Raw genomic sequence first — 24422 nt, forward strand, 5'->3', positions numbered from 1 at the left:
GTTAATCTCATTCCTAACCAATCGGTAGTCCAACACAGGAATATATAGTGTCCCAACAGAACCAACACAGGATTCACCACTGTGTGTTGAGAGACACATAACACTCATATCATCTAAATATTGTATCAGCCTGTGTAAATGGGTAATAAATATATTCCACGACAGACAATCATTCTTATCACAAAAAAACATCAAAAACCCCAAACAATACATAAAAACCTGGCTTAAATGTGATTTAAGATCATGGTTAAGCCTGCTTTGACTCTCAACACAATAGTGCCTATTTCTGTAGCATGTCCAAGGAAACATAGGCTGTAAGTGGAGAATTATCAATAAGATTTCTTAATCAAAGATGAGATGTTTGTACTGCGAGGAACTTGATAACCAGGTTATCTGACCCTGTTTGTTATCTGTCACTGTATAGACCCTGTATCGTTGATCTGCTGTACAATGAACTGGCACACTTAAGTAGGGGGGAGGTGGGGTAGCCTAATGGTTAAAGCGTTTGCTCGTCATGCTGAAGACCCTGGTTCAATTCCCCACACGGGTACAATGTGTGAAGCCCAATTCTGGTGTCCCCCGCTGATATTGCGGGAATATTGCTAAAAGAACTCACTCAAAAAGTTATCAACAAGTTACATGACATGTGTCAACCAAGTCAGCAAGCCTGACCACCCGATCTCTTGTTTGTCGCCTCTTACGACAAGCATGGGATACTGAAGAACAATTATAACCTTAACGGGTCACTGGTTCTAGAAACAAATATGTGAGAGTCTAGCTATATTACTGTCCTTAGATATCAGGGTCTTAGTCTAAAATATTTATTGCAAATGAATAAATTAGCGTAGTTATGACATGGCTGAAAACGTGACTGTAAACCATCAACTAACCATGACTGGAGGTGACAGTTCACGGAGAGGAGTAATAATACTCAGGACCTCGACTGTATTTTTATAATTTTTTATATATTCCCTCATATTTGATAGGTTTTAATGCTTTTATGTATCCTGATATATGTCCCATATATGATATATGTAATGATTTCTGATCCATGCCGGTTTTGATATATACATTTGTACATAACAAACAAACAGTAACTGACATTACAAAGAAATATGAAGCTCAATGCTGAAACAATGACTATATGTCCAATTGTAGATAAATCTCAGGTTTTATCAAGTGTCTGGCAAATGAAGATGCATGTTGATTCAAAATTACAAGAATTTGGACTGACTGACTGAGTTTGGTTTTACGCCGCTTTTAGCAATATTCAAGCAACATCGCGGTGGGGGACACCAGAAATGGGCTTCACACTTAGTACCTATGTGGGGATTCGAACCCGGGTCTTCGACGTGACGAGCCAACGCTTTAACCACTAGGCTACCCCGGCGCCCCACAAGAATTTTGAATTTGAACCAAATACACAGAACACTAAACCAACCTCACTTCCTACTGCCCAAAACCAGATTCACAATACGTGACCATGTTAGAGGCAACTTTGCATAAAGTCTTAGAATCCAAGGCCATTTTTTTAAATTGTTGGATCACAGCTACACCAACTCTATTTTCAGTTTTTTTAAATTAAATATTTGAAAAATGATTTATTCTCTTCCATTTATACATGACACGTTACATACTTAATTTTTTTCAAACCCATGATGTTCAATGGTGATGACTTTGCCAAATTGATCTGTTATAGTTGATTCAGTACATCACAGTTATAGCGTCTTGTTTCTTGTCCTCAAATAGAAATTCCAAATATACTCCTTCATTTTTTAAAAGAAGATTTCACATAATTCAAAATAAATCACACCATTGATGAGGCTGAAAACTCTGCTCCAACTGTGAACCTCCCAAACCTGTGATCCAGCGATCCAACTATAGCCCACTTGGATAAGTAACGAACAAATGTTAACTGATACAGCCACCTTAGAAAAGTAGCTGTCATTGAAATACTTTCTGGATAAAAACTGAGGAAGATCAAGCGACATCATCAGCTTCAGAGGACTGTGACTACTGATATCATACTCACAGACAACTAACTCCATTTGGGGAAATATTAAGATCATGGTTCCGACCACAAAAGTGAAATCACTGATGATGTCTAAGGTGGAATAAGAAAAGCTCGAATTAACTTGCTAGGATTTTTTGGGACAGGTGATTTAAGAGAAAACGGCCCTTGTAGGTCTAATCCTATCCCTGACAATACACAACTGTTTATGGAAACATTGTAAATGGTAAAAGGCATCCCTTGATATATTCCTTATATTACAATATTTTGAGGCAATAGCATTCCTGTTTTTGGATTCTCTGGGTTCAGGAATCCAGGTTGACATTGGTCTTCATGGAAACCTTCCTCTTGACTGCTTCCTTGGCCAGTATTCCTCTCTCAGACATGTCCGTCTCCAGGAAGCCCTGCAAGCAGTGGATGACACTGGTAAAATGGTAAAACTATTGTCTTGATTTTATAACTGGTATTTTTAAAGTTATTATTATCTTAATTTCAGGATATTTTTACATTGTATTTCACAAGGCATTCGATGCAATAAAATTATGTCCTATAACAATAACATTATATCCCATTACAATAAAATTATATCCCATTACAATAAAATTATATCAAACTGAAATCCTGTTTCTCTTTTCGAGTTTTTTTATGAGTTAAATATAATAGTATTAACATGAATAGGAAAGTTTTTTATTTTAATTTTGTAACTGACATTTGCTGCAAATTTTGATCTATGTAACTCAATCCTCCTGATCACAACAAGTTCCTATGAAAAGAATGTGTTACTGCGGATGTATTTTATCTACTATAGTCATTTAAGTGATCGTAGTGAATGTGAACCCAAATCCACTTGCTTACCTTCACTGCAGTGCCGACGCCGTTCAGATCTAGGAGGAATGTGTCATGGCCGTACATTGAGTTGAGTTCATAAAAGGTAACGGCGTCATTACCTGGAAAAGATTAGTGCTAACATCAGAATGCCACAACAATTATTTCAAAAGGACACCGACAGTCACAAAAACAACACCTAGAATACCTGTGTCCCAAAGCCTGACGTGCACAACAGACATAACCACACAATCAACATTTGGACTTATTTTCTTAGAATCTAAATCTGTCACTCTCCTATGTCGGAAACATACTATTAGAAAAAAGACAATACGAGTTATCTCCCTGGTCCTTGACTGAAAGTGGGACCAAACCATTCCAACACACAGAGAAACTATGCTTCACTGCTCTGAAGCCCATTCAGGCAAGGTCCTGACATGCAATATTTGCCCTACTAAATACCCAACCCTGCAAGTGCTCCTTAAGTAACACAAGCCTTTATAAGCATCTGAATAAATATGCCTGAAAACTTATCTGAAAATGTAGATTTTCTTATCCATGAAGCAGAAATGCAGGAGTATTGACAAAAGTTCAGTTTCTTGTACAGTTGAACTAAATCTATTCTCTTCAGCTTTATCTCATCGAACAATTTTGAGCTTGTGTATACTATAACAGTGCAAACCTTTGTCAATTTTCTTCAGGGTGCTTGTTATAGTTACTATGGTACTGACATCCTCACTATCCAACCTGCATCCTGTAACACCTGCCTCCCCATCCTACCTGCAGCCTGTAACACCTGGCTTCCCATCTTACCTGCATCCAGTAACACCTGGTTCCCCATCCTCCCTGCATCCTGTAACACCTGGCTCCCAATCCTACCTGCATCCTGTAACCCTGGCTATACCTGCATCCTGTAACACCTGGCATCCTGTACAACCTGCATCCTACAACCCCATCCTGGCTTCCCATCCTACCTGTAACACCTGGCTCTCCTACCTGCAAGCCTGTAACACCTGGCTTCCCCATCCTACCTGCATCCTGTAACACCTGGCTCCCAATCCTACCTACATCCTGTAACACCTGGCTCCCCATCCTACCTGCATCCTGTAACACCTGTGTTACCTGCATTTTGTAACACCTGGCTCCCCTTCATACCTGCAACCTGTAACACCTGGTTCCTGGCTCTACATCCTGTAACACCTGGTTCCCCATCCTACTCTGCAACCCAGCCATACACCTGGCTCCCATCCTACCTGCATCCTGTAACACCTGGCTCCCCATCCTACCTGTCATCCTGTAACACCTGGCTCACCTGGCTCCATCCTACCTGCATTCTGTAACACCTGGCTCCCCATCCTACCTGCATCCTGTAACACCTGGTTCAACATCCTGTAACACCTGGCTCTATGTTACCTGCCCACACACCCTGCATCCTGTAACACCTGGCTCCCATCCTACCTGCAACCAGTAACACCTGGCTCACCTACCTGCATCCTGTAACACCTGGCTCACTATCACCTGCATCCTGTAACACCTGGCTCCCCATCCTACCTGCATCCTGTAACACCTGTCTCCAAATCCTACCTGCATCCTGTAACACCTGGCTCCCCATCCATCCTGTAACCCTGGCTCCACCATGTTACCCTGCCATCCACCTGTAACACTGCTCCCCATCCTACCTGCATCCTGTGTGGCTTAACACCTCCCTCCCCATCCTACCTGTGTCAATCCTGTAAACACCTGGCTCCCCATCCTACCTGCATCCTGTAACACCTGGCTCACTATCCTACCTGCATCCTGCTAACACCTGGCTCCCCATCCTACCTGCATCCTGTAACACCTGGCTCCCCATCCTACCTGCATCCTGTAACACCTGGCTCCCCATCCTACCTGCATCCTGTAACACCTGGCTCCCCATCCTACCTGCATCCTGTAACACCTGGCTCCCTATCCTACCTGCATCCTGTAACACCTGGCTCCCTATCCTACCTGCATCCTGTAACACCTGGCTCCCCATCCTACCTACATCCTGTAATGGCCTGTAACACCTGGCTCCCCATCCTACCTGCATCCTGTAACACCTGGCTCCCCATCCTACCTGCATCCTGTAACACCTGGCTCCCCATCCTACCTGCATCCTGTAACACCTGGCTCCCCATCCTACCTGCATCCTGTAACACCTGGCTCCCAATCCTACCTGCATCCTGTAACACCTGGCTCCCCATCCTACCTGCATCCTGTAACACCTGGCTGCCCATCCTACCTGCATCCTGTAACACCTGGCTCCCCATGTTACCTGCAACCTGTAACACCTGGCTCCCCATGTTACCTGCATCTTGTTACACCTGGCTCCCCATCCTACCTGCATCCTGTTACACCTGGCTCCCCATCCTACCTGCATCTTGTAACACCTGGCTCCCCATCCTACCTGCATCCTGTTACACCTGGCTCCCCATCCTACCTGCATCCTGTAACACCTGGCTCACTATCCTACCTGCATCCTGTAACACCTGGCTGCCCATCCTACCTGCATCCTGTAACACCTGGCTCCCCATCCTACCTGCATCCTGTAACACCTGGCTCCCTATCCTACCTGCATCCTGCAACACCTGGGCCAGTTTGCGCTGTTGACATATGGGATACAAGATGTCCGTCTGGATGCCAATGACCATCGCTGGACAGGTCACTTGAGATAGCCCCACCTCTAATGAATCAAAGCCCTCAGATACATCAAACAGATCCATTGCCTGAAATGAACCATACATTTGTAACTTGATATCAGTTTGATTGGCAGGGCTCCAGATAATTTTTCAACATCAGGAGTACCTACTCTTCATTTTCTCAATATAGGAGTACTGGAAAACCTTAAGTGTACATTTAGAGTACTGAATGGAATTTAATGGAGTATCAGTATTCTTGTGTTTCGTTACATATATGCACCACAACATTGTGTAAACAGGTCAATAAAAAATAAAACAATACTTTTTTCAGATAAATACGTCTGTAAATGATTCTAAGACCGTACACCATTGCTGTGGTGCGTATCTGCTACGTTTTCTAAATTATTTCCTACCGTATCGTGCATAATTTTTATCCGTACATACGCCGATACGGCCCTTTTTGGAGCCCTGGATTGGTATCTATATATATACCGAAGAAATTAAAAAGCAGCTTGTTACAATGATTACTCCCACTGAACACAGCAATGAAGACTCTGAGTGAGTGAGTGAGTGAGTGAGTCCGTCCTTTTAGCAATATCACTGCGGCGGCAGACACTGGAAATGGGCTTGTACCCATGTGGGGAATCGAACCCGGGTCTTCATCATAATCACCTAGCTCCATCTCCCCTGAATATTCCAGGACCACCAAAGAGGAGCCATTATCCACCAATACACCCCTATTACACAGTTCACACTATAAACCACTGCTATTCTTCATTTCCTAAACAGGCTCAAACTGTATCCCCTACAAACAAGTACCAACCTTTGACATATACAGGAGAGAATTAGGGTCGAACTTGTTGCTGAAGGTTTCTCCTTGATACTCCAGGTAGCTTTCTATGTGGAACGTGGGGCACAGAGACGGGGGATCTCTGTCGTTGATACGACCACGCCCAAACCTCTGGTCCCACTCGGGACCACTGCGATAGGTCAAGGTGGCAATTTCCCTGGCAAAATAACACACCACAAAGTTAAACTATTGCAAGATCTATGTTACTGAATCATCAAATTTTGAATCAGGTATCAGTGTTGCGATACATATTACGATATATCGGTTGCTAAAGTGTTTGACAGAGATCATCACTGATTGGTTACTCCACATACTGAAGTAAATATTATGATATCAAAGTATGCATTTCAGTTTTGAAGAGAAACATCATTTAAGAATAATTTCCATGTAAATTATACTTGAAAAAGTCTTTGCAAGGCTCATTGCAGTATACCTGTAATAGGATCTGAGTAAGCACATGATTTTGACGTCATTCTCGCCACTATTGTAAATTATTTTTAAAAAACCCAGCTTTCTAATTGTCATGGCTATTGCTCACCTGGCCAGTTTCATTCCGATTTTGGGGAAATCTCCGTCGTAGTAGTGGCCTTTGTTCCAGTTGTGGTCAGTCATGATGCACTTTCGCTGGAGGTAGCTGAGCGCGATGGCCGAAGGTTGGGACTGAGCACAGGACGATATCGAAATCAACCTGACCAACATACAATCATGGCTGGTAAACATTCTGGCTTTCTACATGTGCACTTTGGTTAAAACATGACATTAAATAAAATATTTAAACATTAAAAATATATTTAATCTTGTCCTTTTATAAGATGAAATAATTTATCAGATTAAACAGGAAATATTGTTATCCTTGAAACTTGGCATTTGCTTGCTCAGAAAGATATTGTCACTGTTGACCTTAGCAGTTATTTTCCAGATAGTAAGATAAACTTTAGCTATAGATACTATGAATTTAAAACAAGTAAAGGACATTTTTTTGTAACTGTCAACAACCAAAGTTCAGTCATTCTCAAAGAAACTTGCCCCATGTTTTATTATCTGACCTTAGGTCCTTAGAACCTTTTTTGTTTGTTTGTTAATTAACACTCTGCTCAGCAATCTTTAGCTAAATGATGGTGATCTATAAATAACTTAGTTTGAACCAGACAATCCTGTGAGCATCTGTCTTTGCAACCAGGATATGATGACATGATTTAGCCAAGTCTGTGAGACTGACTATCCGATCCGTTAATCGCCTCAGGCATGGCTGGCCACAGACCTATCTAACCGACTTAAGCTGACCTTGACCTTGGCAGGATAGACGTCAAACTGGCTGGTAGGAGCAAAGGATTGGGTGGTTGGGAGGTGTGGGCACTTTCACAAACAAAATTAAACTGAACCTATTTCAAGTATGAGAGCTGGACATTAATATTTGTGTTTGGGTGATTCTGGTTCATTGCTATTAAGGATACTGGACTCCACTCAGTGCATTCAAACTTGGGAAGGATACACGATGAATCTTACTAGATTCTACTGACCTTCCCACTCTCTCTGGATACAAGACGGTATTGAGGAGAGAACACATCCCGCCAAGGGAAGAGCCCATAGAGGCGTGCAACTGAAGCAGGGAGGCAGAATATCGGTAAAATACATCTTGGTGTAAGAAATCTTGGGACAACAATTTCTTAATGAAAAACAAAACTTGTACTTTTGGGTTGTTCATCTTTGACCCACATTCTCAGCACAAAGTTTGTGATCTAGGCTATAAGTTTACAGACTTGAATTTGTGTAGCTGAGAGGGTTTCATTGTTGACCTCAAGGGCTGATGCCACAATCTGAGTGTGGTTTACCTCGTTGGATTCAACCCCAAAAGCACTAGAATCTGTATTATCTCAAATATTCTATTTGATATCTTTCTAGACGGCATTGTATATTCACAGCACCAAACAGTAAAGGAAAAACAAAATGCTAATACTTGTAAGAAGATGTAAAGTATACTGAAAAGCAATAAAAACTCACCTTCTGGATGCCAAGATGGTCCATTAGAAGCATCTGAGCGTTGACCATATCCTCTACGCTGACAATGGGGAATGTTGTTCCGTACGGCTGCAAAGACAAAGCTGGCCATTATGAATGTGTAGAAATAATGCAAATAAACTACATTAATCAATTTGATACTGACATTATGTCAGTACATAACCTGATTAAATTAGTCCCAATATCCATTAGCTAAATCCTTACTGGTACTGCATCAACATTCTTCCAAATATTCTGTTACCGTTTCCATGGTAACTATGATAGATGTGGCAAGTTTGACCCATAAGAACCAGTTCAATCACAAAAACTATTTTCTGAAATATCAGCAGTCTTCTCGCCTGAAGAGGTTGTACAAGCAATGCCCAATTATCTTCTTTAGGAAACTGTCTAGTTTGAGAATCCAGAATATCACTAAATTGCCATGAGTAATGAGTTACAGTAAATTCCTACTGACTCTTGAAATCTGTTAGGAATATCCACAGGTCATTATTTATGAAACTTGTTCACCAAATTTAAATTATGTGTGGTCATAAAGTATGTGATGTGGGGAGGAGTGGTAAAATATGAAACAGCCCTGAGACAAATCCCACTACTGTTTCCCACAATAAATGACCAGTCCCTCAGTCCCTTCAGAAGACTTGACACTAGATATCACTTGCCTTGTCCGTGACTGGATTCACTGATGATGGGCCCCTGCAATGGAAAATCCAATACATATATACCATGTTTTGTTACAGATGTAATTTGAAAAGACTAAACAAATAGACATTATTAGGGACCGTTCATAATTTATGGCTAGGAGGGTTATGATGATTTTAAAGGGGGGGGCATCAATTTGTACACATGTACTAGGGGAGGTCGTCAATTTTGTACATAAAAATATTTTTAAAATATGCTAAAAAATTATGGAAAGGGGGAGAGGGGGTCATTGACTTTGTACATAACATGAAGGGAGGGGTCACTTACTTCGTACATAAATTTCATCATGGGCGGGGTGAAACCAGTTTTGATTTTGACATTTATCTATGTTCCTGATCAGTACTGGTACCTATAGAGGATGTAAGCTCATGAAAGATACTCACGAAGTGCCATAGCAACCTCCAAGATTGTTGGTGCAGATGACGAAGAACTTGTTGGTGTCCACAGCACATCCTGGCCCCACGAACTTCTCCCACCATCCCGGTCGGACATTTTCCTAGAACAAAGTCCACCATCAAACGAGGTCATCTACGTCACAGTGAGTAGTTAGGTGAGCTTAGTTTTACGCCACTTCTGGGGGACACTGGCAATTGGCAACAAACATTGTACCAATTTGGGAATCAAACCCAGGCGGGCCTTCAGTGCGACGAGTGAACGCTTTAACCACTAGGCTACCCCACTGCCCCCAAATGTCACCGACTGTACAGAAACACATATCTATTCCAAAGAGAAAGATAAAATGTAATTCCAGTTTTGAGTTGGTTATTCTCAACCTTATCAATAATCAAATTAACTGCAAATGTGTCTAGGAGCCATCTGTAAGGGCAGCATTTTTTTGTGTTTCTCATTGCCCGACCGACCTTTCTAATTTTATTACCGACCCCCTGAAAAAAACTCTTTTTTCATTCTAACACCACCAACTCCTACCTAAAACATACCACCTCGTCATATAAAATGCTTATCTATCTAAAATGTTTTAATCAGTCGCTACCACAAGTCCAAAGAACGCGAGAAATTGTAATAATCTCACGACCGACAGACCCATATTTAGAATTTGGTGGCAACGTGAAACACATTAAAAAAAGAAATGCCCTAACCAACATTAAAAAATACTGTAACCACAAAACCCCACAATAAATGTATCCCAGAGAAACAGTTAACAAGCTACCTTTTCAACAGCACATCAGATCACGTAAAATAGGCTGCATTTACCATTCACATTTAGTATACAGCAAATTACAATTTTAACAAGCTCAAAAAGAAACACGTATTTTAGTTCTTTTAAATCGTAGTTCGTTACACGCATTTCAACTAAAATATACAACAGGTAGACCAAAAAACAGTCAATTATATCTGGTCTAGAAGCCAGACCCCCAAAATGGTGAAAATGTGGTGCAGTTCTGGCGACAAAACGGGATGTGATTTTTCACAATCAGGAATGATTTAGGTTTGATTTGAAGCCGGTTGTCATCAGCTACCGTGCGTGACTAACGTGCAAGGGCCCTTTTAAGGTGCAACATGTCATGTCAGTTATGGCAATATTTTAACCGAATACTGGATGGTTTATTTTAATAACTCTGGTTTGGTTTGACCGATTTTCATAAAAAAAATATTTTTGGAATGCTCAGACCATGATTTAAAGTCATGGACAATAATATTACATATATGCTCATTGCAAAAATATTTTGGTAAGGTTAAAGGTCAATTTTAATAGAAAGGGCATTTGATGAGAAAATATGAGTTGAACTTTACAAATTTTACGGTAATTTTTTTCAAAATTATGTTTTTCTGATTCAGATATATCATTTGAAGATCACATATACCTTTGGTTGGCATTGTATTCATGAAAAACCATAACAAGGAAACAAAGGTTGCTACTTTGTATTTAGATCAGCAAAATATAAGATAATTTCATCTCCATGCTTTACAAAGTATCAACAATACTATATATGTCAAAGATACTGTTGAACTGTCATACATATTTGTGTTTATTGACATTCTGGCAGAAACAACAATTCAGCTGATGTCAGAAGGAGATATATTTTGATAAGTGTCAGTATTGCACTGACATGCTGTGAAACCCTTAAAAATGATGGATAATAATATGACATCCTAATGAAACATTGCCTTTATATCAATTCGTATTTATTGTTCTTAATATTCGTAGCGTATTCCCAGCTGACATGTTAGTTAATGTCAACATTGTCAAGTTCACGGGACTATGTTTTAAGTCTACATCCACATGACGACATACACAACAGGTTCAACCTCTTGCAGGTACACCTTCCTGTACATTGCCCGTTTACATGCACAGATATGTTGAAGAAGGTCCACGGAAACGATTTAATTTGCAACTTTATCACAGAGGCACAGAAGGAATATTTGATGAAGATCTATTACGACAGAAACGCACTGCTTTAAATACAAAACATTAAGTGCCTGCTTTTATGGACAACGCAAAGGAATTCCTAGACAATATTCGTGTCTATTGTTCCTAATAGTCATAGTGTATTCCCAGTTGACATGTTAGTCAATGTTAGTCAATGTTGACATGTTTGTTTCAAGTCCACATCCACATGCTCATGTACACAACAGGTTCAACCTCTCGGAGCAACACCTTACTGTATATTGATTTTTACATGTACAGATATGAAGCTGAAGAAGGTCCACGGAAACGATTTAGCCTTAACTTATTTGCAACTTTATTAATTTTACAAATTTCTGAAAATAGGAAATTTGGATAGCAGTATATAACTCCCTATATGGTTAATTAGCCCCAGTGGTGAGCTCGGAGATTCAGAACCAGTGGGGGTCTAGACAGGCTTCACTTTGGACTTTTGCTTTACAGAAAGGGTTGGGCCGAAAGTTTGGAGTATGAGACTACTGGCATGTGTAAGGTCCCAGCGACCGGTGTCAGGCCGGGAAAGACACATTTCAATTACATGGCTGTAGCCGGTAAAGCCACATTCCTAATAGATTAAATAATTAATGGATTACCGTAACCGGTAAAAGACTTCCTACGGTAAACGCCAAAAGAAACGTTACCCTCCTACCATCTATGAATTAAGTCAATAAAAATATGTGTTAGAAGGTATTAGCTTAAAATGAACAACTTAACAACCCAGCTTTATGCAAATCACGAATCAAATTCTGAAGCGCATTCATATTTAGGTGAACTGCATCATTTTCAGAAGATTAAATTGTCCTATTTTCGACCATGCCGAAATAAACAAATAACAGTGATTCAAAATAGATGTCCAAAAGAAAGGTTGAAATACAATTCTGCTTAAGCCAGAGACAAACCATTTTAAATCACCATTTTTCAATTTTTAAAACAAGTAACACCTGTTGTAGAGTGTGTAAAAATTGTGAAAAGATCATTCCTATGAATTCAGTCTTTTAAAACATTTTCTGCTTATTCGCAAAAGTGAAAACAAATAAAACGTGTCTTTGATATTGTGCAAAAGTGTTTAGGAAGACCGACAATGATCTTTGTTTACAGTTTTGTTTGCAAAGTAACATTTACACACACAGCAATATCAATCGCCAAAACGTAGCAATATTCAAGCAGTATGTGCATCAATTTCACGTGTAGAATGATTCTATAGGGTATAAAGAGAGCCAAGAATGCATGATATGATACACAAGCACGAGAAATGTGCCACGAGTAACAGCGGAAGAGAGGGAAAGAGCCATTTCGATGTTGCAGATGGGGTCGACATACAATGCTGTTGTAAACGCCCTCGGATGCCACCATATCACGGTTATAAGACTTATTCAGCGCTACAGACAGACTGGGGTCACCGTAGATAGACCAAGAAGTGGACGTCCACGCATCACAATGCAGCAGAAAGTTTTCATGAGAAAGGTACACATGGCAACAAACTAAACCATGATCATTATTATTATGTTTTTACAAATTAAGATTTTTTATTATAATGTGATAATATTATATGTAATGATAGTATATTATATTGTGCTAATTATCGAAATAAAATCTGGTGTGATCTGAATAAAATTATGAGGAAACATGTCTTGCTTTGTTAAATACGGTAACCTGTTTGAATCACTAAGCATGTTTTGACAGCATAGCCTGGAGAGCCGCTTTCCATGTTCACCCAACCATAACTATTGCCGGGAGAGCCACATCAATTTTCGGAAGATAAATATATAGATCTGGGCAAGCAGAAGATGTCCTTCATTTGAAACACGCTCTGCTGATAACAGCTGGTGGTTTCATATCTGTTGGAACAATGCAGTTGACTAAAGCCGACTTGGTAATGGCCATCTGGGTGAAGTCTTTCAATATTTTAGAGCTGACGTTGTACTGTCGACCTTCATCAGCTGATGAAGATAGTGATTCACGTGAGCCAATTCCATGAACCGATAACTATTGTCAATTCATTCACTCTGCTTGAAGGACAACGCAGTCATGCGACATACTGAAATCGGGAAATGAACGACAGTTGGTGTTTTAGTATCCATCTAGACGAGGTCACTCAAAGTATAATTCTAAAGCGTCTGTCAACTTAAATACCAACTTCTGTGCGTGTATTGAATAGCTGATAGTAATTAAATGTAACTTGACAATTGGCTCTCTAAGGTACAACTTTTGCAGAGACCAGAAAAGATATTGGCGACATACATTCAATAATAGCATTTGGAATGATCTACAACAGATATCATGAGACTTACTATGTATTTATTCATTAACCATTCTCACAGGTTCACAAATATGTTGGGCCAATATTAATGTTCAGCAACCCATGTTGTAAGAGCGAACTAATATGATCGGGTGGTCGATCTCACTTACTTGTTTGATGCATGCCATCGTATCCCACTTGTGAAGATCGATGCTCATAGTGTCATGACCATGCTATGTGTAACTCCTTTGCGTATATCATTATATATTACTAAAACCGAGGTATGCATATTTTTATGAAAGTTACAATAGAAGCAAGATGTTTAAATGAATATTGTCTACGAATTCCTTTGAGTTGTCCATAAAAGCAGGCACTTAATGTTTTGGATTTAAAGCAGTACGTTTCTGTCGTAAAAGATCTTCATCAAATATTCCTCTGTTACTCTGTGATAAAGTTGCAAATAAGTTAAGACTAAATTGTTTCCGTGGACCTTCTTCAACATATCTGTGCATGTAAACGTCAATGTACAGGAAGGTGTACCTGCAAAAAGTTGAACCAACCTGTTGTGTATTTCGTCATGTGGATGTAGACTTGAAACATGTTCCCGTGATCTTGACAATGTTGACATTAACTAACATGTCAAGTGGGAATACACTATGACTGTTATGAACAATAAGTACGAATTGATATGAAGGAAATGTTGCTTGTGTTATGATGACATGACAGACTCATTATTCTTTGATGAATAAGGAAAGACATCTTGAATAATTGAATTATACATTTGAGAGCTTTCTGTTATGTTGTGTGATTTTAATGGTAGTCCAACAGTATCTTTGACATATTTAGTATCGTTGACTATGTAAAGCATGGAGCTGTTACTGTTGAACAGACATTGTGTCATAATTTGCTGATCTAAATACAAACTGCCAACCTTTGTTTCCTTGTAATGATTTTTCATGAATACAATGCCAACCAACGGTATATATGATCTTCAAATGTTATAGCTGAATCAGAAAAACATAATTTTGGAAAAATTACCTTTAATTTGTAAAGTTCAACTCATATTTTCTCATCAAATGCCCTTTCTATTAAAATTGACCTTTAACCTTACCAAAATATTTTTGCAATGAGCATATATGAAATATTATTGTCCACAACTTTAAATCATGGTCTGAGCATTCCAAAAATATTTTTTTTATGAAAATCGGTCAAACCAAACCAGAGTTATTAAAATAAACCATCCAGTATTCGGTTAAAATATTGCCATAGCTGACATGACATGTTGCACCTTAAAAGGGCCCTGCACGGTAGTCACGCACGGTAGCTGATGACAACCGGCTTCAAATCAAACCTAAATCATTCCTGATTGTGAAAAATCACATCCCGTTTGGTCGCCAGAACTGCACCACATTTTCACCATTTTGGGGGTCTGGCTTCTAGACCAATTTTGGTGATGTCATTGTCAACAATTTGATAGAGGCATTCCAATTAATATAATCACTTTGATCTGGCCTGTGCAGCATGTGTTGTTTTTAGGAAAACACCACTGACTGCATACATACGGAAGTACTCTACTGAGCTCAGTTCAAAATGAGCGACAACGTTTAATATGTGATTGGATTTACATTAGGTAGAACTTTCACTTGGCAATCTATTTTTGAGAATTAGGCAAGTCGCAAACATATCGTGACGCAAAAACGTCTGTTGGTCGGTACTCGCAAAAATATTGTTATGCCAAAAATTCGTAATTTACAGTATCAAGTTACAATTAATGATCTGGAATCAGAATCAAGAATTTTGGGCCGTGTCATTCCATGTTAGCATGTGGATAATGGACTCAAAGAACAAAATGAAAAGAGGTACCAAGAACGAATGACGAGGAACTGATTATCAAGAGCATTAGAAGACATTAATAAAAATCTGGCTTCACTTATAGCTGTAATCATAAACTAAAAAACTTATGTGGGCAGTAAGGGGGCAGAATTATATAATACTGTGCAAACAAAACACTTACTGATTAAAAAAATTAATTATGATCAAGACTATCGAGGCTACTTCCTGTTGAGGCATGCGAATAGGTTGTTTACATTGCATTTTTACGAAATAGGAAACTGCATCAGTTATTTTTGCCTTGATTTAACAAACATAACAATAACAAACATACTTTCTAAAATTTAATTTTATGTTTCCATTTTTACGATTATCGATTGGCTCAGGAGACTAATTGGAAACTGCATCACTTTTTATGTCTTGATTTAACAAAATTAACAAAATTAATTTCATGTTTCCTTTTAAACAAATATCAATTAGTTTCCTGAGCCAATCGATAATCGCTGAAGCAAGCAAGATAGATCAATGGACCGATTATTCGATCATTTACTCCAGTACTACTTTTCACAATAATGTAATCCGACATTTCGTCAAATACCTGGTGGCTCTTGGCGTGTGAGCTGGCAGACAGACCAGCAGAGATAAGCACAGCATTGTTCTTTTCCTCGTTCAGCTCTCCCCACGTTTCGAACGCCACCTTGAGGTGAGGCAGGATTCCACCATTGTACTTCAGCATGAATGGAGTCTCGTGATTGTAGACCTTGAATCCCGTTGTGATCTTGTCGTACTCAGGCTCTGGACCAGCATTTTGTCTGAAACATTTTGGAAAGGATGCGATATTACATGATTTCCTAAACTGTTATTTCGCAAGACTTTTGGTAGAATTAATCTTCTGGTGCTCACTTACTCGTACATATTCACCAAAATAAAAGTTTGTGCACACAACATTTCATATCAATATTTCAGTGATAGAATTTGTAGGGGTCGGTGATTGACAGTGGCACCTCTAAGGCTATTCAGACAACTGTCAAAACGTACAAATTGTGAATAAGTGAGTGAGTATAGTTTTATGACGCACTCAGCATTATTCCAGCTATATGGCGATGGTCGGCAAATAATAGAGTTTTGACCAGACAATCCAGTTATCAACGGCATGAGCATCGATCTGCACAGTTGGGATACGATCCCATTACCCACCTCTTACGACAAGCATGGGTTACTGAGGACCAACTCTAACCCGGCTCGTCACGGTTTAAACTTAATCTAAAGTAAGCTGAGCGAAAACTACTATTTTCAATGCTGATTCGCTGATACTAAGGCCTGAACACTCCAACTCCAGCACCATTCCACAAAGATATCTCAGCACTAAGATGATCCTATCTTCCATACTTTAAAGGGCATGTGTACACGAAAACTAACCTTTTCTTCTTGCACTTTTTCATAATAAAAAGTGTATAAATAGTTTTATATCCAAACCCGTACATATATCAGAAGTAACTAATTTTTTTTATTACGTTATATCACTTCATATTTTCAATATTTACCAAGAGTTCTATGTCCACAATAAACACACCATGGCTTATGTCCCTTGGAAATGACGTCATTGGTGCCCAAACAATCAACGAATGACGTCGTTAGACCTTATTAGACCCATTTCACGTGGTGCAGGTATAGGTGTGGTTCTTGTGTCTTGATGCGCAGGCTACTGTTTTAATCCACCAGTTGCCTGCCTATGTGCTCAGATCTACACTGTAAAGACGTTGCAGTTTGAACAAACGTACTGGTACATTGTACTAAAAGTGCTACCACGTAACCAGATTGTATAACATGCAACCTGAGTCGGTCGCCTTTCCAACAGTATCTGTTTTCACAAAACTAAAACGTATATGCACCACATCTAGCTTGCCATCGATGAATGTGCCGGCATTCTACGTTTGTTACTAAAATTCCGACATAAATCGTACGATATGTCCCTCCTCTTCCACCTTCACATTGATATCGACACCATATCCACATACATCACGAGGATAAATGCAATTTGCAGTTTGGAACTCTGTTTAAAAGTTTGTACGTAGATCAAATAAACTGAAAATTACATGCATCGTAAATCTCGCCATTTTTTGACACATTACTAAATCACCATTCACTGCGTTTTGCGTAATTTATAGTATGTCCTAATTCAAATGTCCAATTTTACTTGGAGAATTGAATTTAAAAGAAAGACGTGTCATTGTGATAAGCGGTAGTTTTGTTGTTGTATGATCAAATCACTAATGCTCTTTCTGAAACATTGTCGATGAACTGAGAATCGCTGAGAATGTTATGGAAAATACGCAAACACAATAAATGTCAAAGTGGATTTTCAGCCATATTACAGAGCGTTTATAACATCACCTCACATGTATGTCGGTTATGTTTCGCCCATAAAATCAATTGTATAATTCAAAACCATCTTCTTTACACGAATCCCTGAATTCCTCATACAGTTCAAATTATACTGACAAATGGACTTTGTCACCAAAGTGTTACAGCCTTTCCAACAGTATCTTTTTTCACAAAAACTAAAACGTATATACACATCATCTAGCTTGCCATCGGTGAATGTGTCGGCATTCTACGTTTGCTACTTAGTTCCTATATAAATCGTAACCTCTTCCACTCTTCCCACCTATCGATACCATATCCAAATACATCACGAAGAAAATTTAATTCTGGTTGAAATTCACTTTTCTATGACATAACCCGCTCATTCTAAGACAAATATATGCTCATGCTGTTGATCACTGGATTGTCTCGTCCAGACTCGATTATTTACAGACCTTCGCCATATAGCTGGAATATTGCTGAGTGCGGCGTAAAACTCAACTCACTCACTCACTCACTAAGACAAATATACTGAAAATTACATGCATCGTAAATCTGGCCAGTTTTGACACATTACGAAATACACACACTTAATGTGAATTTTAAGTGAATTTTCAGCCATATTTCAGTCACACGTACTCTTACACGAATCCCTGAATTCCTCATACAGTTCAAAATAAAATGACAAATGGTCTTTGTCACCAATACCAAGAGTTTCAGTGAAATTTAATAAAATATACCAGATGCCACGCTGGGAAAGGACCACTTGCTTGAAATGTAAACGAAGTCGAATTCAAATTTCACTCTGTGTATCTGTTCGCCTACTTTTGTTGCATACACTTGCTGATTAGTTTAAGACCATGCATGGGAAAGGTACTGTAGCAAGCGATAGTTACATAAAATAGGTGTATTCCAATTATTTCCGAGATTCATCACAACATATTATAGTTTCTGAAAGCGTGACGCCATGACTGATGAAATATTCACTCACACCGACGATGGAAGTTCTCCTCATTTCTGACTTTTTCCCTTGGTCACAATGAAAACAAAAAGAAAATAAGAACCAGCAGATTGTCAGAATGTTTTCGACCACTAACATGTCACATTTATGTATATACGTTGCTTAAAACAACGAAACTTCCCGTCGAAATATCCGGCGTACCCATGCAGTGAACACGCCATTTTGAGAATTTCGCTTCCCGGTAGTGATGCCATACGTACGTCAACATTGTTACACATATTTGGTATTTTCATTGACGTGAGGTTATGAATGAAAATACACAAGATCAGTCTGTCCTGCTGCTTACATTTTCAGTTCATATGCTTCTTTCGTATTTTCACAAACGTTTCTCACGTGATTTTTTTCTGACAGAATTATTATCTTTCGATTTGGGACTAGACAGGAGACCAGTCTAAAATCAAGTGGCATCATTCACGTCATAATCAAAGGGCGGTCACTCTGGCCTGCTTAGCTCGGCAAACAAGGACCGCATGATGGCATAACATTTCAGCACTTATTTTGAGGGTTATATTTACATCGTAAGAAACATGAGTGTATATTTTCAAACATTGGTATTAACAAATTAAAACAGTTCACTTGTATTCACATAAGAATAATGTGATTTATTCGTGTACACTTCCCCTTTAACATTGACTAATAATGGCTGTAGCGCTAGGATCACCTTGTTGGAGAAGACTCTGGACTAAAGAACATATTTTTCAGGTCACAGACCCACCTACTTCCGACTAGTGCTTAGTCACAGATTCTGTGAAACCCAACACCTGGTCAGGGATAAAATTCCTCAAGGGTTCCCAACATACTTCAATCCGTTCTGTCACCATGACTCTTGGAAAAGTTTTCACTAGCACTTTTTTCTGTTTACAAAGTAATGAAGTTATTATTTATGATAATAATTAAAAGGGAATTAAAATTTACAGTAAATAGGTATTGATAATCAAAGGGGAAGAACCTGTTATATTTTTTATGATTTCTGATGATATGTATTTCAAAATGAAACTTGTACGTCAAGCATGTGGCCTCAAGTTGTTTTACTATGCCCTTGGAAAACCAATGGTTTATAGAATGGTCATCTAAATGGGTAAACTGACCAGTATAAACTAATGGTTGAGGGCATTAGCAATGATTCTTGACATATGGGTAAACTGACCATTATAAAAATCAAAGGTATGACACTGTCTACAAGTGAGTGAGTGAGTTTAGTTTTACGCCGCTTTTAGCAATATTCCAGCAATATCACGGCGGGGGGACACAGGAAATGGACTGCACGTATTGTACCCATGTGGGGAATCGAAACCGGGTCTTCGGTGTGATGAGCGATTGCTTTAACCATTAGGCTACCCCACCACCCCACTGTCTAAAGGAAGGGTTGATTGTCTCTGTATCCCATGCTTAGATAGGTGTTTATTTAATCATGTTCCATTTGATGAAATGAGACCTGAAAATCCCACAGATATTACAAGCAAGCTGAAAAATATGTCCGTCATCACAGAGTAACCTCCACTCATGACTGTTGTATGAAACTGGGTCACTAGTGACAGGCCGTTTGGGAGATAAACATAGTGACCTTGACCTTAGCATGACTAAGCACACTATGAATGGAAAAGAAAGGATGTTCAAAAACACCTGTCATAGCTCTCTACAACAGATGTAACCGTCGGTGTATACCATCATATGAGTCATTGTGGATTTTTCTGAAATATGAAATACAGTCTAAAACATTTGCATAATGAATGCACGTTAAATATATTTTTTGACTTCATTTGTTTAATGTTATTAGTCATTCTGAATAACATCAGAATATGTATACTTCCAACACATGAGTATGAGGGTCATTTTGTCTACAATGTCAAAAGAGCATAGGGCAACAAAACATGTTCAGTATCAATAATGAAATTTCTTTGAATTAATGACAGGTTGCATGATAACAATTCCTTGTGCGAAAATAATTATATTTTAAAACTTCCTAAGAAGCAACATACTTTGTATTGAAGGTTAACATTTCCCCCTATGAAAATATCCAATAATACTGATAATGATTTATAGAGCGCCTATTTCCAAAAGATATTGCTCAATGGCGCTATGAAGAGAAAAGATTGTAGACAATGTCTATGGAAAAGAGAGTTTGAACAGATGAGTTTTGAGGGCAGTTTTGAAAGCATCAGCAGATTCTATTTCTTTTAGGGTGAGTGGTAGAATGTTCCAGAGATAGGGGCTGCAGCAGAGAACGCTCTTGATCCCATGGCTGTTTTGACGTGAGGCTGTGTAAGCAGTAGGGAGTTTGATGAGCGGAGCAATCGGCTTGGAACATGGAGATGAATGAGGCTTTTAAGATATTGAGAAAACATGTTTTCATAGATGCAGCTGTGTGTAAGAAGAAGAAGTTTGTATTGAATTCTGCTTGATACAGGAAGCCAGTGAAGAGTTTGGAGGATAGGTGTCACAGTTTGGTAGCGTGGTGCACGGGCAACAACACGGGCGGCTGAATTCTGAATCCGTTGGAGTTGTGAAAGGAGCTGTTGAGGAATGTTGTAATAGAGGGAGTTGCAGTAATCAAGTTTAGAGAGAACAAGGCTGGTCGTTAGAAGCTGGGCGGTGTTGAAGTCTAAGAGGGTTCGGATCTTGCTAATATTGAAGATATGGTAGAAACATCCTTTGCTGAGTGATTTGATTTGATTTTCTAATGACATTGTTGATTGAAAGATGACACCAAGATTTTTTGCAGAGTCGGACTGCGTGATAACATCTTGTCCAATTTCAAGAGATAAACTGTCAGGCACTTTGGAAAGTTGATGCCTGGATCCGATGGTTAAGAACTCAGTCTTTGTGTCATTCAATTTCAGAAAGTTCAAGGTCATCCAGTCTCTTATTTCAGCAATACATTGTTGTATCATCAGTGCACAACCTTGAGCAAGGTTAGGCTCCGCTGACAGATATAACTGATTGTCATCAGCATAAAGATGAAATTTCAGTGAGTGCTTTCGGACAATGTGGCTCAAACATGTGTTTATGACAGAGAATGTATAGCTACTGTAATATCTCAGTAGAAATATTAATTGAGGTAAGGTGAAATAGAGAAAATTAAAGAAGAGTAAAAGAAGATTGAACGTGTGTGTGTTATGTAATGTTTGTGTTTGTTTGATGATGTTTAACACTGCACTCAGCAATATTCCAGTGGTCTATAGATAATCGAGTCTGGGAAACACAATCCAGTGATCAACATTATGAACATCAATCAACGCAATTGGGATAGAATGACATGTCAACCAAGTCAGCAAGCCTGACCAACCGATCCTGTTCGTAGCCTCTTACGAAAAGCATGTGGTACTTAAGACCAATTCGATCACGAATCTTCACAGGTTAAAGGGGCACAGACAAATGTAAAGTTACAGCTGGTTTTGCTACTGATTAGCTGAGACTAGATGGGACTAGTTGAAGCTGGTCATCCCAATCCTCGCTTTCCGAAAGGCTTGTATTTCAGTAAAACTACAGAAACACCTTGACCCACTCCTAGTGGTTCAGTGATCTAAATTTTTATTAACTGAGGTCCCCATCACCACAGGTCAAAGAAAACTTGGTGGTAATGGTGTATGGTCATGTGCATAGAGCAGCTTGACTCTGTGTTCGGCAGCTTGACTCCTGAGGGTTTCTAGGACTTCCGTCCTGCCCAAAAACGAAGCACATGTGATACATGTGGTGTCACCTTAGGCAAGTGGGTTTGTTCAAAATTGCCTCTGTTCACCCAGCAGAAAATGGGTACCCGGTGAGATAAGTGATGTGACTATTATTATTATCATCCAGCTGTGGTTAACCAGGGAATAATGTCTTAGCACCTAGAGCATGCACAAGTGTGTGGATAATGGCACTTTATGAATGTCCACTATTATTAACCATAAATTTCAGACATACTTTGATATTGATGTTGAAAACAACAAACCTAGCTAATGATTCAGGTAATGCTGTTAAACTTTCAGAGATATTTCCTGACACTAACATGAATGTAATTCAGCTTAAAGAGGGCTGGTCTGCACCATAATATAATCACCCACCCACCCAACACTGACTTCCCTTTAATCAAATACTTGCTCCGTCCCTGTATATACTATAAATATTAATTATTTAGCAATGACACTTAAATTAAGTAGTACTTACACTCGAGTGAGACAGGGGAAGTCTGTTTCAAGGCCTTTGAAGGGAAGAGAACTGTTGGGTTCTTCTTCGCCGAGCTCTGGGTAGTCTGAAACTTCAATCTGGGGGAGAACACGCTGAGATTTCTTCCCATCCTGGTGTAAAGGTCGAAACCGAGAGAATTGTTTGGGTTTGGGCGATTGTTCGCTTTTGATAGGAAACTTGCTCGGGGCGACAGCGCTGTTCTGAAATGATCGTCTCTTTACCATTAAACATCCACGATACTGAATATCTTGTGTCCTGTTCACAAAACGAAACAATGAAACTGAACCCTTACTGAAATACGAATTCATGTTTGCATCCTATTCCCATCAGTCAATGAATGAGTCTGAGTGTGAATTCCAAAGTGGCAATCTCAGTCACGGTGACAAAATTAATAAACCCCATTGATACAGTTTGTGCTGGCAATCTCCAACATCTTCACTTGAGCTTTGACTTGAAGCGGATGCGTTATTATACACGATCAAAGAGCGACATAACCCACATCAGCTCAGATATCGGTGGTGTCGCAGTCATAAACCACAGCGCTGTCAGTGTCGGGCCGTCAGGGCACACGTGCCCACTACATGCCAGCGATAGTTTTTCAAATGTCCGTTATGGTTGGTTGCGTTGGCTGGATTAACGGCTGGTAACAGATGCTATATCAGGGAGTCTATATAAGGAGCGTGACGAGGCACATGTACGAACGAACGAAATTTATAGTTTTACGTCGGTTTTTAGCATGGCCAATGTCGCCGACGGGGTAGGTGGGGTTGATATATAATTAATTAATAATGTAATAATAGGGATAAACCACCATACCCAAAAAAATGTAAATTATGGGAGATTAAGCTTAGGTAGTTTTAGGATAAAAGTAGTTAAAAATATAATATAAATAAAATAAAAAGCCGAAATTATAAAGAGAGACAGAAAAATAAAGCAGTTGTTAATAATAAGAGGAGTTGGAATAAGTATAGGATAGTTAAAATGGGTGAGGGGTGAGGGGAGAGGGTTGGGGTGGGGGTGGGGGTGGGGGTGGGGTGAGTATAGAATAAGTGTATAGCATATTGGGGATATGTTATGGTGGTACAGTTAAGCTGTGCTTATTTAATAATAGGGGACCTAGTAAAGAAAGAAAAAGGGTTTGTAACGGGTGGGGGTGGGGTGGGGGTGAGGAGACGATAAGGCAAAGGCCGTGTGAGTGGTAATGGGACTTCCTCCAACACCTCCACCCCATCCTACCACCCCACCCCCCACCCGCCCCACCAAATCCCATAAATCCCGCCAACCTCCATCCCTACCTCACTCCCAACCACCCTCCCTCCCCACCAACCAA

At 39.4% G+C, this 24422-nt stretch overlaps 1 protein-coding gene across 1 annotated transcript; it reads right to left on the reverse strand.

Annotated features, from left to right (window-relative positions):
• Nucleotides 1-1586: 1586 nt before the first annotated feature.
• On the reverse strand, nucleotides 1587-23663 carry LOC124257231 (serine O-succinyltransferase-like). Its single transcript, XM_046691247.1, has 11 exons — nucleotides 23072-23663; nucleotides 16136-16349; nucleotides 9448-9560; nucleotides 9025-9058; nucleotides 8348-8434; nucleotides 7867-7946; nucleotides 6885-7034; nucleotides 6320-6503; nucleotides 5430-5583; nucleotides 2867-2958; nucleotides 1587-2415 (listed from the first exon to the last, which is right to left on the reverse strand). Exons 1-11 carry the CDS (start codon nucleotides 23398-23400, stop codon nucleotides 2317-2319), a joined length of 1536 nt encoding a protein of 511 aa, XP_046547203.1. The 5' UTR covers nucleotides 23401-23663; the 3' UTR covers nucleotides 1587-2316.
• Nucleotides 23664-24422: the final 759 nt, after the last annotated feature.

The sequence above is a fragment of the Haliotis rubra genome, unplaced genomic scaffold, assembly GCF_003918875.1.
Source record: "Haliotis rubra isolate DU_JTF1 unplaced genomic scaffold, ASM391887v1 Scf653, whole genome shotgun sequence".
Lineage (NCBI taxonomy): Eukaryota > Metazoa > Mollusca > Gastropoda > Lepetellida > Haliotidae > Haliotis > Haliotis rubra.